General features: G+C 39.4%; 1 protein-coding gene across 2 annotated transcripts in view; it reads right to left on the minus strand.

Annotated features, from left to right (window-relative positions):
* Window positions 1-1,820: 1,820 nt before the first annotated feature.
* eEFSec (eukaryotic translation elongation factor, selenocysteine-specific) overlaps window positions 1,821-12,655 on the minus strand; it is a 29,271-nt gene continuing 18,436 nt past the window's right edge. For both annotated transcript variants that reach the window (XM_067135984.2, XM_067135983.2), the window contains exons 5-6: window positions 8,095-8,905; window positions 1,821-2,100 (exon numbers count right to left, since the gene is read on the minus strand). In XM_067135984.2, the coding sequence (XP_066992085.2) occupies window positions 1,961-2,100; window positions 8,095-8,905 (951 nt within the window). In that variant the 3' untranslated portion in view covers window positions 1,821-1,960. The remainder of the gene's footprint in view (window positions 2,101-8,094; window positions 8,906-12,655) is intronic.

A 12,655-nucleotide genomic window follows, 5' to 3' on the forward strand; every position in this document is an offset into this window, starting at 1 on the left:
CCAGTGCAGTATAGTGCAGCAGTGTCACTCCAGTCCCGTATATCCAGTTTCACTCCCGTATCGTGTGTCTGCACTACTTCATTCCCATACCGTGTGTGGGGTTGACTTCCGCTGTGATGTCGAAGTATATAAAGACCTCAGCTTTCACATGACACGCCGAGATTCATCCTGGCCAGCCAATCATGGTAGATCCTCTTGTCAAGACCACGCCCTGGACTTCTTCTTGCTCCCAAGACAATAACAAACTCTGGGGTGTTTCACATGAGTCATAGAACTTTCCGAGTACAACAAGCTCATCTCATCAGACTGGGATGTATACATGACTCATGCAAAGTTTCCAAGTTCAATATAGCAATGTTTACCCAGCCGTTGTACAAAACAAATTACTCATACCTACCATATATGGAGACCTCCCAGCTTACAAATATTAATGACAAAATATACAATTGCAATGCAGATAATAACAACAATAAATCGAATACTGACAATAATATCTCTCACTGGTACATACAGTGCGAGGGTGTGATATGTACTATCACAACGTATATGCCGCTCCCTTCACCTGTTGATCGGAGCTGAATCGACGGCCTCTTAGAGCATTTTTAAGTGGACGAAACAGATAGTAATCCGATGAAACGCAGCATCTGAAGAGTTTGAGCAGTGTGGGCGCGTATTGTCATACAACAATCCGACAATCGACCTCTGCGTTTGTTGGAAATTGCAGGTTTCAGCCTATTTACCAGCATATCACTGTAACGTTCACTCTTTACTGTTTCCCCCTTTTCCTGGCAATGTTCCAGGATTGGCCCTTCAGAGTCCCAAAACACTGTGAGCCTTACTTTTCCTACAAGAGGTTGACTCTTGAATTCTGTCTTTGACTGGAGATCCGGGATGCTTCCATTCCATGCTTTGACATTTGCTCTCTGGTTCGAAGTGGTGAACCCATATTTCATCTCCAGTGATGAACCGTTTCACCTTCATTAGCATGATGGTCCAGTAGGTGTTGACAGATTCTGACACGACTGTGCTTCTGCTCTTCATCGAGTTGTTTTGGAACCCATCTCGAACAGACTTTGTGAAAGTTAAGCCGGTTATGCATTTCATATGCAGAACCATGGCTAATGTGGATATGGTTTGCCATGTTATCAACGTTCACTCATCTGTTATTCAGGATCATATCATGCACTTGTTCAATATTGGCACCAGTTACGGCTGCAGATGGAAGCCCGGATCTTTCCTCATCCTTCACGCTCGTGCGACCCCTTTTGTACCGTTCAATCCACTGGTCAAAACTTTGCTGTTGCAAAACATTGTCCCCATATTGTCCTGAAAGTCATCTATGAATTTCCGCTCCTGGTACACCCTCAGACCACAAAAGACGGATTACGGAGCGTTGTTCTTCCTTGGTGCAAACAGACAGTGGCGCGGCCATCTTTACGTCGCAATGGTGCAAGCTGTACTGATCTGATAATGCTGCAACCTACCACAGACATAGACAACAGTGCCATCTAGCGGCTGGTGTGCACACAATGCCATAGAGCTAACCTAAAGACATTTAGAGCAAAATTGCAGATACTTATTGACATGCCTACGTATATTGAATGCCTCTCGTAATAGTTAATATTATTTTGCATCCAGCAACAATCATTTGTTATTTCTGGTATAATTACTTCAGGGGTACAAAGGCAAAACAACTGGACTTTGGGGTACGTCAACCAAAATGTTTGAATACCACTGCAGTAGAGAACATATCTTCAGTATGTACTTGAATAAACTGGCAGTCTGTATCAATTACTGAAAAAATTCTGAGACAAGCAAACTCAAGTCAAACTAAAATAAAACAATATATTTCCATATATACAACAGTAACAAGGCTTGACAGAATATATAGAATTAAAAACATTAATTCTAAAACCCTGCTTATATTGTAAACCACTGGTGTAACCACCATACTGTTTTGTCACTGAAACATTCTCTTTTGAGGATCATATATGAACTTCTTAAAATGGAGAGTGACTTTAATGACTTCATTTTCTATCTGACTGGTCTTCTCTTTCTTCTTCACCGACAGGCGCGCCAGCGTAGACTCTTGTAAGCCATCTACAAACAGAAATTAGAAAATAATATGTGAAATACAAGCAAGACAGAGAGAGATAAGGTGACACAGGTAACAGAAGGGGTTTCTGTATGATAGAAATAATCACTTGTCTACCTCCATAGTGTAACAATTCGAGCTATTAGCTACCATCCTCAGAGACCCGGGTTTTATTCCTGGTGCTGCCAGAAATTTAAGATTGGCAGGAGAACTAGTAAGTAGGAACATTTTGGGAGGATGTGCCTGAAAGAAACTCATGATGATGATGATGATAATGATGATGTTATTTAAAGGGGCCTAACAGCTACGTCATCGGCCACTAATGGTATGAGGTGAACGAAATGAAAATTAAAACTTCAAAATGTAGCCACTGACTAGAATATAAAACAAATGATGATGGAAAAAATGACTGTGAAACAAAACCAATCAGTGGATCCAATCTGCAATGCCTTAATTACTGGGACAATACTCATTATCTACAGGGTCCAAAATCCAGGTCACTGACCCCTCATAATGATTCTAGTCACTGTTAAAGCAGAATGGTTTTCCTGCTATAGTGGTACAAATCACAGGTGATGTAGGCTCACGATGTTTCTTGCACTGTGGTACTAATGTAGATCCATGCTATGTCATACACAATGGCTCCACTCACAGGTAACACAAACCTATCGTGTTTCGATGGAGGGCTTTGGTACACTACCCTACCCAGAGAGAATCTGGTAAAGGGAATGGATGAAGAAGAATATTCTACTACTGGACCTTATATGAGCTATTTATCTTATTAAAAAAAAAAAAAAAAACACTCCAAAATGCATCTTTGGTTTGAGGACACAAGAACAACTGGAATAAACTGCTGGGTGGGGCATTTGAATTAATGTATGAACATAAGGAGGAACACAGGCTTGTGACAGTAGTGTAGCCAAGATCAGCTGATGGTAGTGATCATAGTTATAAAATGATAGAACATAATGAAGGTGCTTGTTTGTATGTGGTGCGCGCATGCATGACTTGTCATTATAAGGACACTGATATAAGTTCCCTGCAAAACATAAGGTACCGGGCGAGCTGGCTGTGCGCGTAGAGACGCGCAGCTGTGAGCTTGCATCCGGGAGATAGTAGGTTGGAATCCCACTATCGGCAGCCCTGAAAAGGGTTTTCCGTGGTTTCCCATTTTTACACCAGGCAAATGCTGGGGCTGTACCTTAACTAAGGCCACGGCCGCTTCCTTCCAACTCCTAGGCCTTTCCTATCCCATCGTCGCCATAAGACCTATCTGTGTCGGCGCGACGTAAAGCCCCTAGAAAAAAAAAAGAAAAAAAAAGAAAAAAAAAAAAAAAAAAAAAAAAAAAGGTGTTTCACCTTGTTTTCTTGACATGGCGTAAGCCCAAAAGCCCTATCATGTCTAGAAGTACGGACCGTGAAAGCATCAATGTTAACATTAGTGAATTATGTTGATATTCAGCTTGCAGTACGCTACAAAATCTTATATTAAAATAAAGAACAAGAACAATACGATCAACATCAACAGTTTTACAGTAAATGGTATGCAGAGTTGCCAGGTCTCCCAAAATTTCAGGAGATCTCCTGATTTTTTTGCAACACACCGGAAAACTCCCGGGGGGGGGGGGAATCTCCCAATATTTCTTCTAACCCAAAGTAAGGAAAATGAATAATAATGATTAATGGTACATAATATATTTGTGCCTAGAAACTCTTTCCTAGTCTCACCGGATGACATTTTATCAATAACATCACTTGTTAGGTACTTCCCGCATTCATTTTAGGTTAGAATTAGCCTACAGAATCTCTCCCCTCCTATTGAACCCAAAATTCACCCTTCACTGCATCATTCGAAGGGAAATCCCTGACCTGCATACAGAATTAAAATATCTGCATCCTGCAACAACTTCAAAATTGGCACACAATTTCTATGCCTGATGAATAACAACATCTACATGAAAAGTGGGGAGAAAGACAATAATAAGTATAGAATGACCATAGAGTACGGGTGAGTGCAATTTTATATTTGTCTCATAATATCTTCACATGACTGTTGCATTCCTTAATTTAGTTATATTATAAGATTTCAGCGCTGAAGAAACTACCGAAATTTTCATTAAAACTCCTGAAATTTTTACGTACAATCTACCGACTTTTTATTTGTAGACCTGGCAACACTGATGGTATGTTGATTTTTTGCTATTTGTTTTACGTCGCACCGATATGGGACGATGGGAGAAAAAAGGCCCAGGAATGGGAAGGAAGCAGCCATGGCCTTAGTTAAGGTAGAGCCCCAGCATTTGCCTGGTGTGAAAATGGGAAACCATGGAAAACCATCTTCAGGGCTGCCGACAGTGGGGTTCGAACCCACTATCTCCCAGATGCGAGCTCACAGCTGCGCGCCCCAAAACACACAGCCAACTCGCCCGGCTGTTTATTTCCTTTTTGTAAAAATTCCATAGGGGAGTGTTTTAACCACCCATTGGCTTGTGATGTAAGCAAGGAAGTGTTGACCGATGATGTTATTTGTCAAGCTGAACCTTTGATGTTCGCAATTACAACCATTGCTGAAAAGTTAAAACTAACTGACGGAATGGTGAAATTAAAAAGAAATGAAAACTTTTTTTTTTTTACAATTGGCTTCACATTGCACTGACACAGATAGGTCTTTTGGCGACGATTGGATAGGAAAGACTTAGGAGTGGGAAGGAAGCGGCCGTGGCCTTAATTAAGGTACAGCCCCAGTATTTGCCTGGTGTGAAAATGGGAAACCACGGAAAACCACCTTCGGGGATGCCGACAGTGGGGTTCGAACCCACTATCTCTCAGATAAAAGCCTATAGCTGCGCGCCTCCAACCGCACGGCCAACTCACCTGGTGAAGGAACAAAAGCAGAAGCCATACGCAAGAAATCCGAAGGCAAACTCTAATGAGTGTAGTTACACAGAGGGCACATGCCGTATACCTTCAACTACAGCCCTGATTATGTGTTCCTTTTCTTGTTCCTATCTCTCTCTGTACATATGACTTTCAACACGTACTATACAAAAGCAAGATGCAAGGTTGGATAAAGAGATCAGCAGAAGGGAACAAGCGGGAAGTATGTTCTACCAGAAGGCAAGGAACTTGGTGTGGAACAGAGAAGTTCCTATGAAATGTAAACCGAACACTATGTATCATACCCCTATATTAACGTGTGCATCAAGAGACTTGGACTTTGGCAGCAAGAAGTGAGGGTAAAATTCAGGCCAGCGAGATGAAGTTCCTAAGCAATATGGTAGGAAAGACAGAGCAAGAAATGTTGATAGAGCAAGAAATGTTGAGGTCAGAAAAGAGAGAGGGGCAGAAAAACTGAGCGATAGGATGAAGAAGAATAAATTGAGATGGTTTGGACATGTTACGAGGATGGAGGAGTTGAGAAACTTACGACTGGAACGAATGAAAAAGTACTGTGTACGTCACAAGAACCAAACAGTACAACCTTTAAAGAAAAAGTAAATGTGGAACGACTGAAGTGGTTCAATGTGGTCAAGAACAGAAGAAGACCGTTGCTGTGTTTGTGGTCCTAACATCAGCATATGCCACTGTTTGGCGTAAGGAATGATCCTGAAATTCCTGAAAATAATTCCTTGCAAGTCCCTCACCACACTACTGAACTACATACTATCCAACAGAATGTCTGAAGTGCATCTAAATGGTAATATATGCAGGTCTTATAGACTAAAAATGGATTACCGCAGGGCTCAGACCTTGCCCCATTGCTCTCCAACTTATACATGGCAGATCTACCTTCCACATACGCTAGGAATTTTACTATACTCAGTGAAATGTGGACCAATATTTTTAAGCATATTCACATACTCTCTATAAGACATTTTAACTACCAATAAGTATTTTTAATATGTTAGACGCTAAGTATCATTAATCAACCATTTTCACCTCCGCACAATCCACACACAATCCCCTCCCTGTAACACTACCTTCCTCCTTCAATTAGTCCATAAGTTTTTAGTTTCCCATGGGATACTTTTCAAGACTGATTAAAGAACACATATATGCTTACTTTTAATGTATTATCACCTAAGCTTTTGTTCGTACAGCTGATGATGACTGCAAAGCAGTTGCAACATGTACTGTATTTGTTAATTTTCTTATGGATTTGGAAAAAACCAAGGAATAAAAAGTATTGATTAGGTGGAAAAACATTGTGAATATTTTATATATCGATGACTTTGGTATAACTGTACAGTCCTGTGATTTTAGAACAGGTGAAGTTACCCTTATAGATGATCTCCTCAAACTTAGTTCTTCACTACTTGGTGTCAATCACAAAGTAGTGAAGAACCAAACATATCCAAAACTGAGGACACCTGCTTTCACTTGAACAATAAGCAAGCAACTTATACCCCTCAAGTACAATTCAATGGACAGCTACTGAAGTTTAATCCTCATCCGAAATATCTAGGCGGTGTATTGAATCAGTCATTGACCTATAAATAACATCAACACAACATCTGTCAAGGTCAAAATCAGTAACAACATCCTATACAAACTTTCAGGAACAGGCTGGGGTATTACTGCATAGACCTTAAGAACAACAGCTCTTGCTTTAGTTTATCCAGCAGCTGAATATTGCAGTCCAGTATGGCTTAATAGTGCTCATACAGCTCCTATAAAGAAAATCAACACTCATCTGAATGAAACAATGAGAACTATATCGGGACCATCCAGTCTACACCCTTGGAATGGCTACCAGTAGCCTACTTTCTAACATTCATCCCCCCTCCCCTCATCTTAGAAGACAAATGGCACTGAAACAAGAATGGCTTAAATGCCATGAAAATCCTCTCCTACCAATGCCTCAGGTTAACATCAAGGAAGCCATCATGGGTAATAGGTGAGAGACTGATTCAAAAAGAATTTAACGTGAATCAAACATGCTGCAATATGCGGTTCTTTTCAAACCCAAACAAACTAGGCTTAATCCTGGATCCAGTTAACTGTCCTCCTCGTTTCAACCTACCCAGAAAAATGTGGATGTCATTAAATGGAATAAGAACCCAACAAGGCAGATGTCAATACTGGAAACGTAAATGGAAGGTAACTGAGAACCCTTACTGTGACTGTGTCAAAGTACCCCAAACACTACAACATATCGCTATGGATTAGTGATGGGAGTATTGGAGACCAAAATTTCAAAGAATTTGATTCTTAAACGTTCTCGAGATGTCTCGAATCCTGATAAAAGTATTCAAATACGTCCGCTCGAGGTATTCACTAATGTTAATCCCAAAGCAAGACCACATTGGTCTCTCTTTTTGCAATATCCGAGATCAACTACCTCTGTATTCATAATGGAGGTTCAGGGGGGTAAAGAGGGTAATGCATATCATACGAGTATTTACCTAAGATGTATTCGAATGCTTCTCTCAGACGGAACAACGAGAAGTTCTCGAATACTGTATAATCTTACTGATTGAGCTTATACACCAATATCAAGTTGTAATGATGGTTATAGATGACTATCTGAACGCAAATCATTCACAATCAATTGTTTGCTTTCTTTGTATTGCCTATATGGAGAAATAAATATTTTTTTAAAGAATTCGCTTAACATCACATCGACACACATAAGTCTTATTGCGAAGATGGGATAGGAAACAGCTACGAGCGGGAAGGAAGTGGCCCAGCATTTTCCTCGTGTGAAAGTGGGAAACCATTTTCACACCAGGCAAATGCTGGGGCTGTACCTTAATTAAGGCCACGGCTGCTTCCTTCCCACTCCTAGGTCTTTCTTATCCCATCGTCACCATAATACCTATCTGTGTCGATGCAACATAAAGCCAATTGTAAAAATATGTATATAGTTGTAAATAAAGTTTTTTTTATCAGCGTTTGTAAACTTTTATCCTTCTTCCGTACGAAATAATAATAATAATAATAATAATAATAATAATAATAATAATAATAGACAGGATAATGTAGGAGAATATACTTACTTGGTATTCTTATTTTGACTTTACCACTCAGCCCAAAGCTGCTGTCAATAAGGCCCTTCTCACCAGTTGAGAGAGCCACCTTCATACCTGTAAATAACTGAATATTTGTTTCCTTCTTAAACATGTTCTTGACGATCACATTATCTGAGTCCAAAGATCTCTCAACAATTCCCTGCTTGCACTTTTCCCTGTACACCTTCAGCTTTGGAAGCACAGAGGTGGCATAATTCTTGTCTCCAAACCCTTCCAACAAGCGACCATGGAACGCCAACCGACACGTAGTAGAGTGAATGTCAATGTCTAACTTGGAACCAATCACAAGACAACTGGGCACAGCCATCACGCTCCTTTCGAACTCTAACAATGCGTACTGTTTAACAGGCATCTCTTTGCTTTCAGCTTTCTCACTATCTTCGTCCTTAACATGCAGCGCATTTAAAAACCTGTATACTCCATCGAGATCCAGACGGTCACTTTCAGAAGCTTCCTTTGAATCATGACAGTCACAACTCATCAACCCAAAAACTGTTATACTCGCCATTATAGTCTCGTGGCCCATGCTTATGTGGAATCTAGCCTTGGATTTAATAGATCCTTTGAAGTACTTTATCTTCTCTAAGGAAATTACAGCTGCAAAGATGGGAGAAACATATCCTGGAGCACAGAGTAAACCCCTTTCGACCTGTTTGGGGTCAAATTGTGTCACACAGACACCGATCCTGTCGCCGGGGCCAGCCTGGCTTACAGGTTCACGGAACATCTGCAACGACTTCACCTTCTTGGACAATTTGAGGGCCGGGATCTCTATGGTCTGTAACAAAGTATTAGTATCAGTACAGTTGAATCTGCATTACACACATATCAAGGTGACGAGTAGATTGTATGTATAACCAGGAACTACTTACAAATCAGGTTTAGATATTATGGCCCAGTTTATTCAATCTCAGCTAAAACAACACTGTTTATTAAAATAGCGTTAAAAATTTAGCAGCATGTTAAGATTCTTGCGTTTATCCAAACATTTTCTGTGAACTGTTAGCTAACACTGTGTTAACTCTCACAAGAGTCATGATCATTGAGAATCTAGAAGGCAGTGGCAGAACCATGCAGTTTTTTAGCACATTCCAATGCGCTTTTGTTTGAATACAGCTGTAAACCAAGGCGCGTGAAGTCAACGTTTATTAGAATTTCTTGTCTTGACCGTGAATTTTCTGTTCCTTTATATACCCACATGAAAGAAAAAAAAACGAGAAGAGAAGAGAATGTGTGGTTCACAGTTCTATTCTCTCGAAATAATTTCCAAGTATATACCTTTATGAAAAGTAAGCGAACTATTGGATCCGTGCTGAAAGCTAAAAGTGATGCCTGGCAGAAAATTTCTAGTGAATTCAATGTGCAAACTGACATTAGCCAACTTACCATTGAATTCTGCATTAAACTACAAGTGTAATAGCCTTTGTCATAATATATTAAAATATATAGGTATACTCCATATAGACTAAACAAGCATACTAAAATGATAAAACTATATACACCTATATATGATCAAGCAACTGAAACAACAGTATGAAAATCATTTCTTACGTTTCGAACTCTTTCTGGGAAAGGCCTATTATACAGCTGCTTGCATAAGTATTCGTCCACATACGGCATGTGAGAAAAATAGCCAATAGCACCAATATCATAAAAAGAAGTTAATTATAAACAAATAATTGTATGTTTTATTTGTTATCTGAACATCTGAGAACATAATGTATAGCACTCTAAGCACTGGCATTTGGAAAAAATGAAAAACAATCGCACTGCTTGCAGAAAAGTCACACTGCAAAAGTATTCATTCACAATAAGAACTCTAGGAATGTACAGCCATTTTCTAAGTATCAGCAGCGCATCGAAATTCTTTTGGAAGCAATCACGGCTTATGGCGACACTCCGGAGATAAAAATATATATTTTACCTAATGCATGGATTTTCATGAAACTTTGTGGGAATGTCACTTACATAAAAGTAAAGATATCACGAAAATTTCATTCTTATACAATTAACAGTTATTCCCAAAAAAATGTTTTTTTGTATTTTTTGAAATTTAATTCCATTTTTTCATGAAATTTAATTAACATATTAATGTAAATTTTTATTCAGGTACATAATACATCTTCTAAAAACACTACATATAGATTTTTCTGTGCATTATTTATATAAGGAGATATATTGTACTAAAGTTTGTGCAATTTTTGTGTTCTAAAATTTAGGACTTGAAAATCTCAACTACTTAAAAAAATTCTGCAATCAAAAATTCCATTTGCAGGTTTCCTAATATAGCTGTGATACATATACCATACAAATTTCTAGTTACAATTGGCTGAATATTATGGAAGAAAAATGGGATTTAAATGTAAAATTTACAATTGGTGGCAAAATTATATCAAAGTTCAAGTGACGTTTTCTTCCTGGTTCATTACCTAAGTCACCAGAACTGTATATTTTTCTTTCCCTTCCTTTCTTAGCAGCTTCTGTACGAATACTGGTAACTGTGGAAGCTTGTCTCTTCTTCTTCTCCTTCTCCACAGAACGGAAAATGATTCATCTGCATTTTGTTTTTCACAATGCTACCTTTCCTGAGTCGAAGTTATGGGTATTGTAGTTTCTGTCATGTCATTTTGTTGGATATAGGTGCAGGACTTACACGGCTTGAAGTTGATGCGACACTCTCCTGATGAGAACAATCTGATTCCGATAACATTTCATGACCTTTTGTCCCCAATTTCTTCAATGGAAACTCCTGTCCGGTAATAGCTGATTCCCATCTCTTTCCTATCAAAAGTTCAGCAATTCGTCGCTTAGCTAAGGCTGATTTATGTTTACGTATATTGTTTATTCCCTTGAATACAAGCTATTGATTATTACAGCACACTGTCTTTTAATAATAACAGTATCTTGATATGCAATTACAAGACGTTACTTGCGTGCGTACTTCACAAAAGTAAACAGACTGGCTACCACCACAGAACCCACACAAAAAGATTAAACATACAAGAATAACAAAACTTCATTCAGAAATATGGTAGATCTTACAGCATGAGTCTGTATAAATATATCGAGAGAAGAGGGGGGCTTTTGGCCCATCCCATGGATGCATAATTGCAAAGAACAGGCATATTTGATTGAATGGAAACATGACAATGACCATTACCTAATAAAGCTGTTCAGCAGATGCCACGCCCATTTTTGCTGTGTGCAGACTGGCAAACAAAGCATTATTAAAGTGTTAAATTGCTTGAATTCAACGAAATAACTTTATGACAAGAAAGAAGAAATCAATCCTTTCAATTTCAGTCATTAGAAAAAAATTGCCAAAATGAGCAAAATATCGATTTTTATCTCCGGAGTGTCGCCAGTTTTTCTATCACTTCTGGGCCTATTTTGCGCCATCTGTCCTTGAAGTATTGCTTCAGAGCTGCTTTATTTGTAATACGCTGCTTGCTCAGTTTACATTTTAATTCCGCCCATAAATGCTCTATGTATCTTAAGTCTGGGTACTCAAGTGGTGTCTGCAACACGAGGTGTATTGTAGAGTAGCCATTCTCTAACAACATGAGCAGTGTGCTTAGGATCATTATCTTGCTGGAAGAAGTACCCGCTACCAAGACCTAATTTTGCTATGCTGGGTGATATGCGCTTCTTCAAAATATTCAAATACAGCATCTTATCGATTCGTTCAGGTACTATATGGCAGTTACCTACCCCAGCCGCCAACATACACCGCCATTCCATAATGGAACCTTCTGCATATTTTACAGTTGGAGCTCTGCATTCTTCCTTCTCCATACACGTTGCTTTCCAGAGCAATCAAATAAGCAGAATTTGCTCTCCTCAGTAAACAACACGCACTTCCAACATGTTGGTGGCTTCATAACGTACTCTTTGGCGAACGCCAGCTTCTTCTTACGGTTCACCTCACTCATCCAGGGGCTTCTTCCATCTGTACGGCCCTGCAGAGCAGCTCTGTGTAACATCGTACAGTGTTTGTGCTGATGTTCTTCCCAGTGTAGATTTGTAGATCTGTTCGAAGCACAGATCCAGACACATGGGGATTTTGCTGGACGGTGCGTATAATGCTTTGCTCTTCACATGCTGTCAACTTCATTGGGTGCCCAGTACTTGTTCTGTTTAGTACAGTTGCACGGGTCTTATATCGCTGAATGATACTTGCGACTGTACTTCGCAGTATTCCTGTTTTCTCAGCTATTACTCTCTAAGAATCACCAATTTAGTAGAATTGGATAATTCTTTCACTTTCAACAACATTTCACTTCCTTATCTTATCCAATGTACTCAGGGCATGCACTAGATGTTGACTCACCAACACTGTCCGTAACACTGATTGACTGTGCTTGGTGATGTGATTGACTTCTCAATGCTGTGATCGTTGTACAAGACAGTGCACAAGGCGGACGAATACATTTGCGCTGCCATTTCCTAGCCTAACAACACTCATCATTTTTTATTAAGGAGTACTGACCTGCAAAAGGGTATATTCTGCCATTATTATTGTACGTAT

Source organism: Anabrus simplex, chromosome 1, assembly GCF_040414725.1.
Source record: "Anabrus simplex isolate iqAnaSimp1 chromosome 1, ASM4041472v1, whole genome shotgun sequence".
Classification (NCBI taxonomy): domain Eukaryota; kingdom Metazoa; phylum Arthropoda; class Insecta; order Orthoptera; family Tettigoniidae; genus Anabrus; species Anabrus simplex.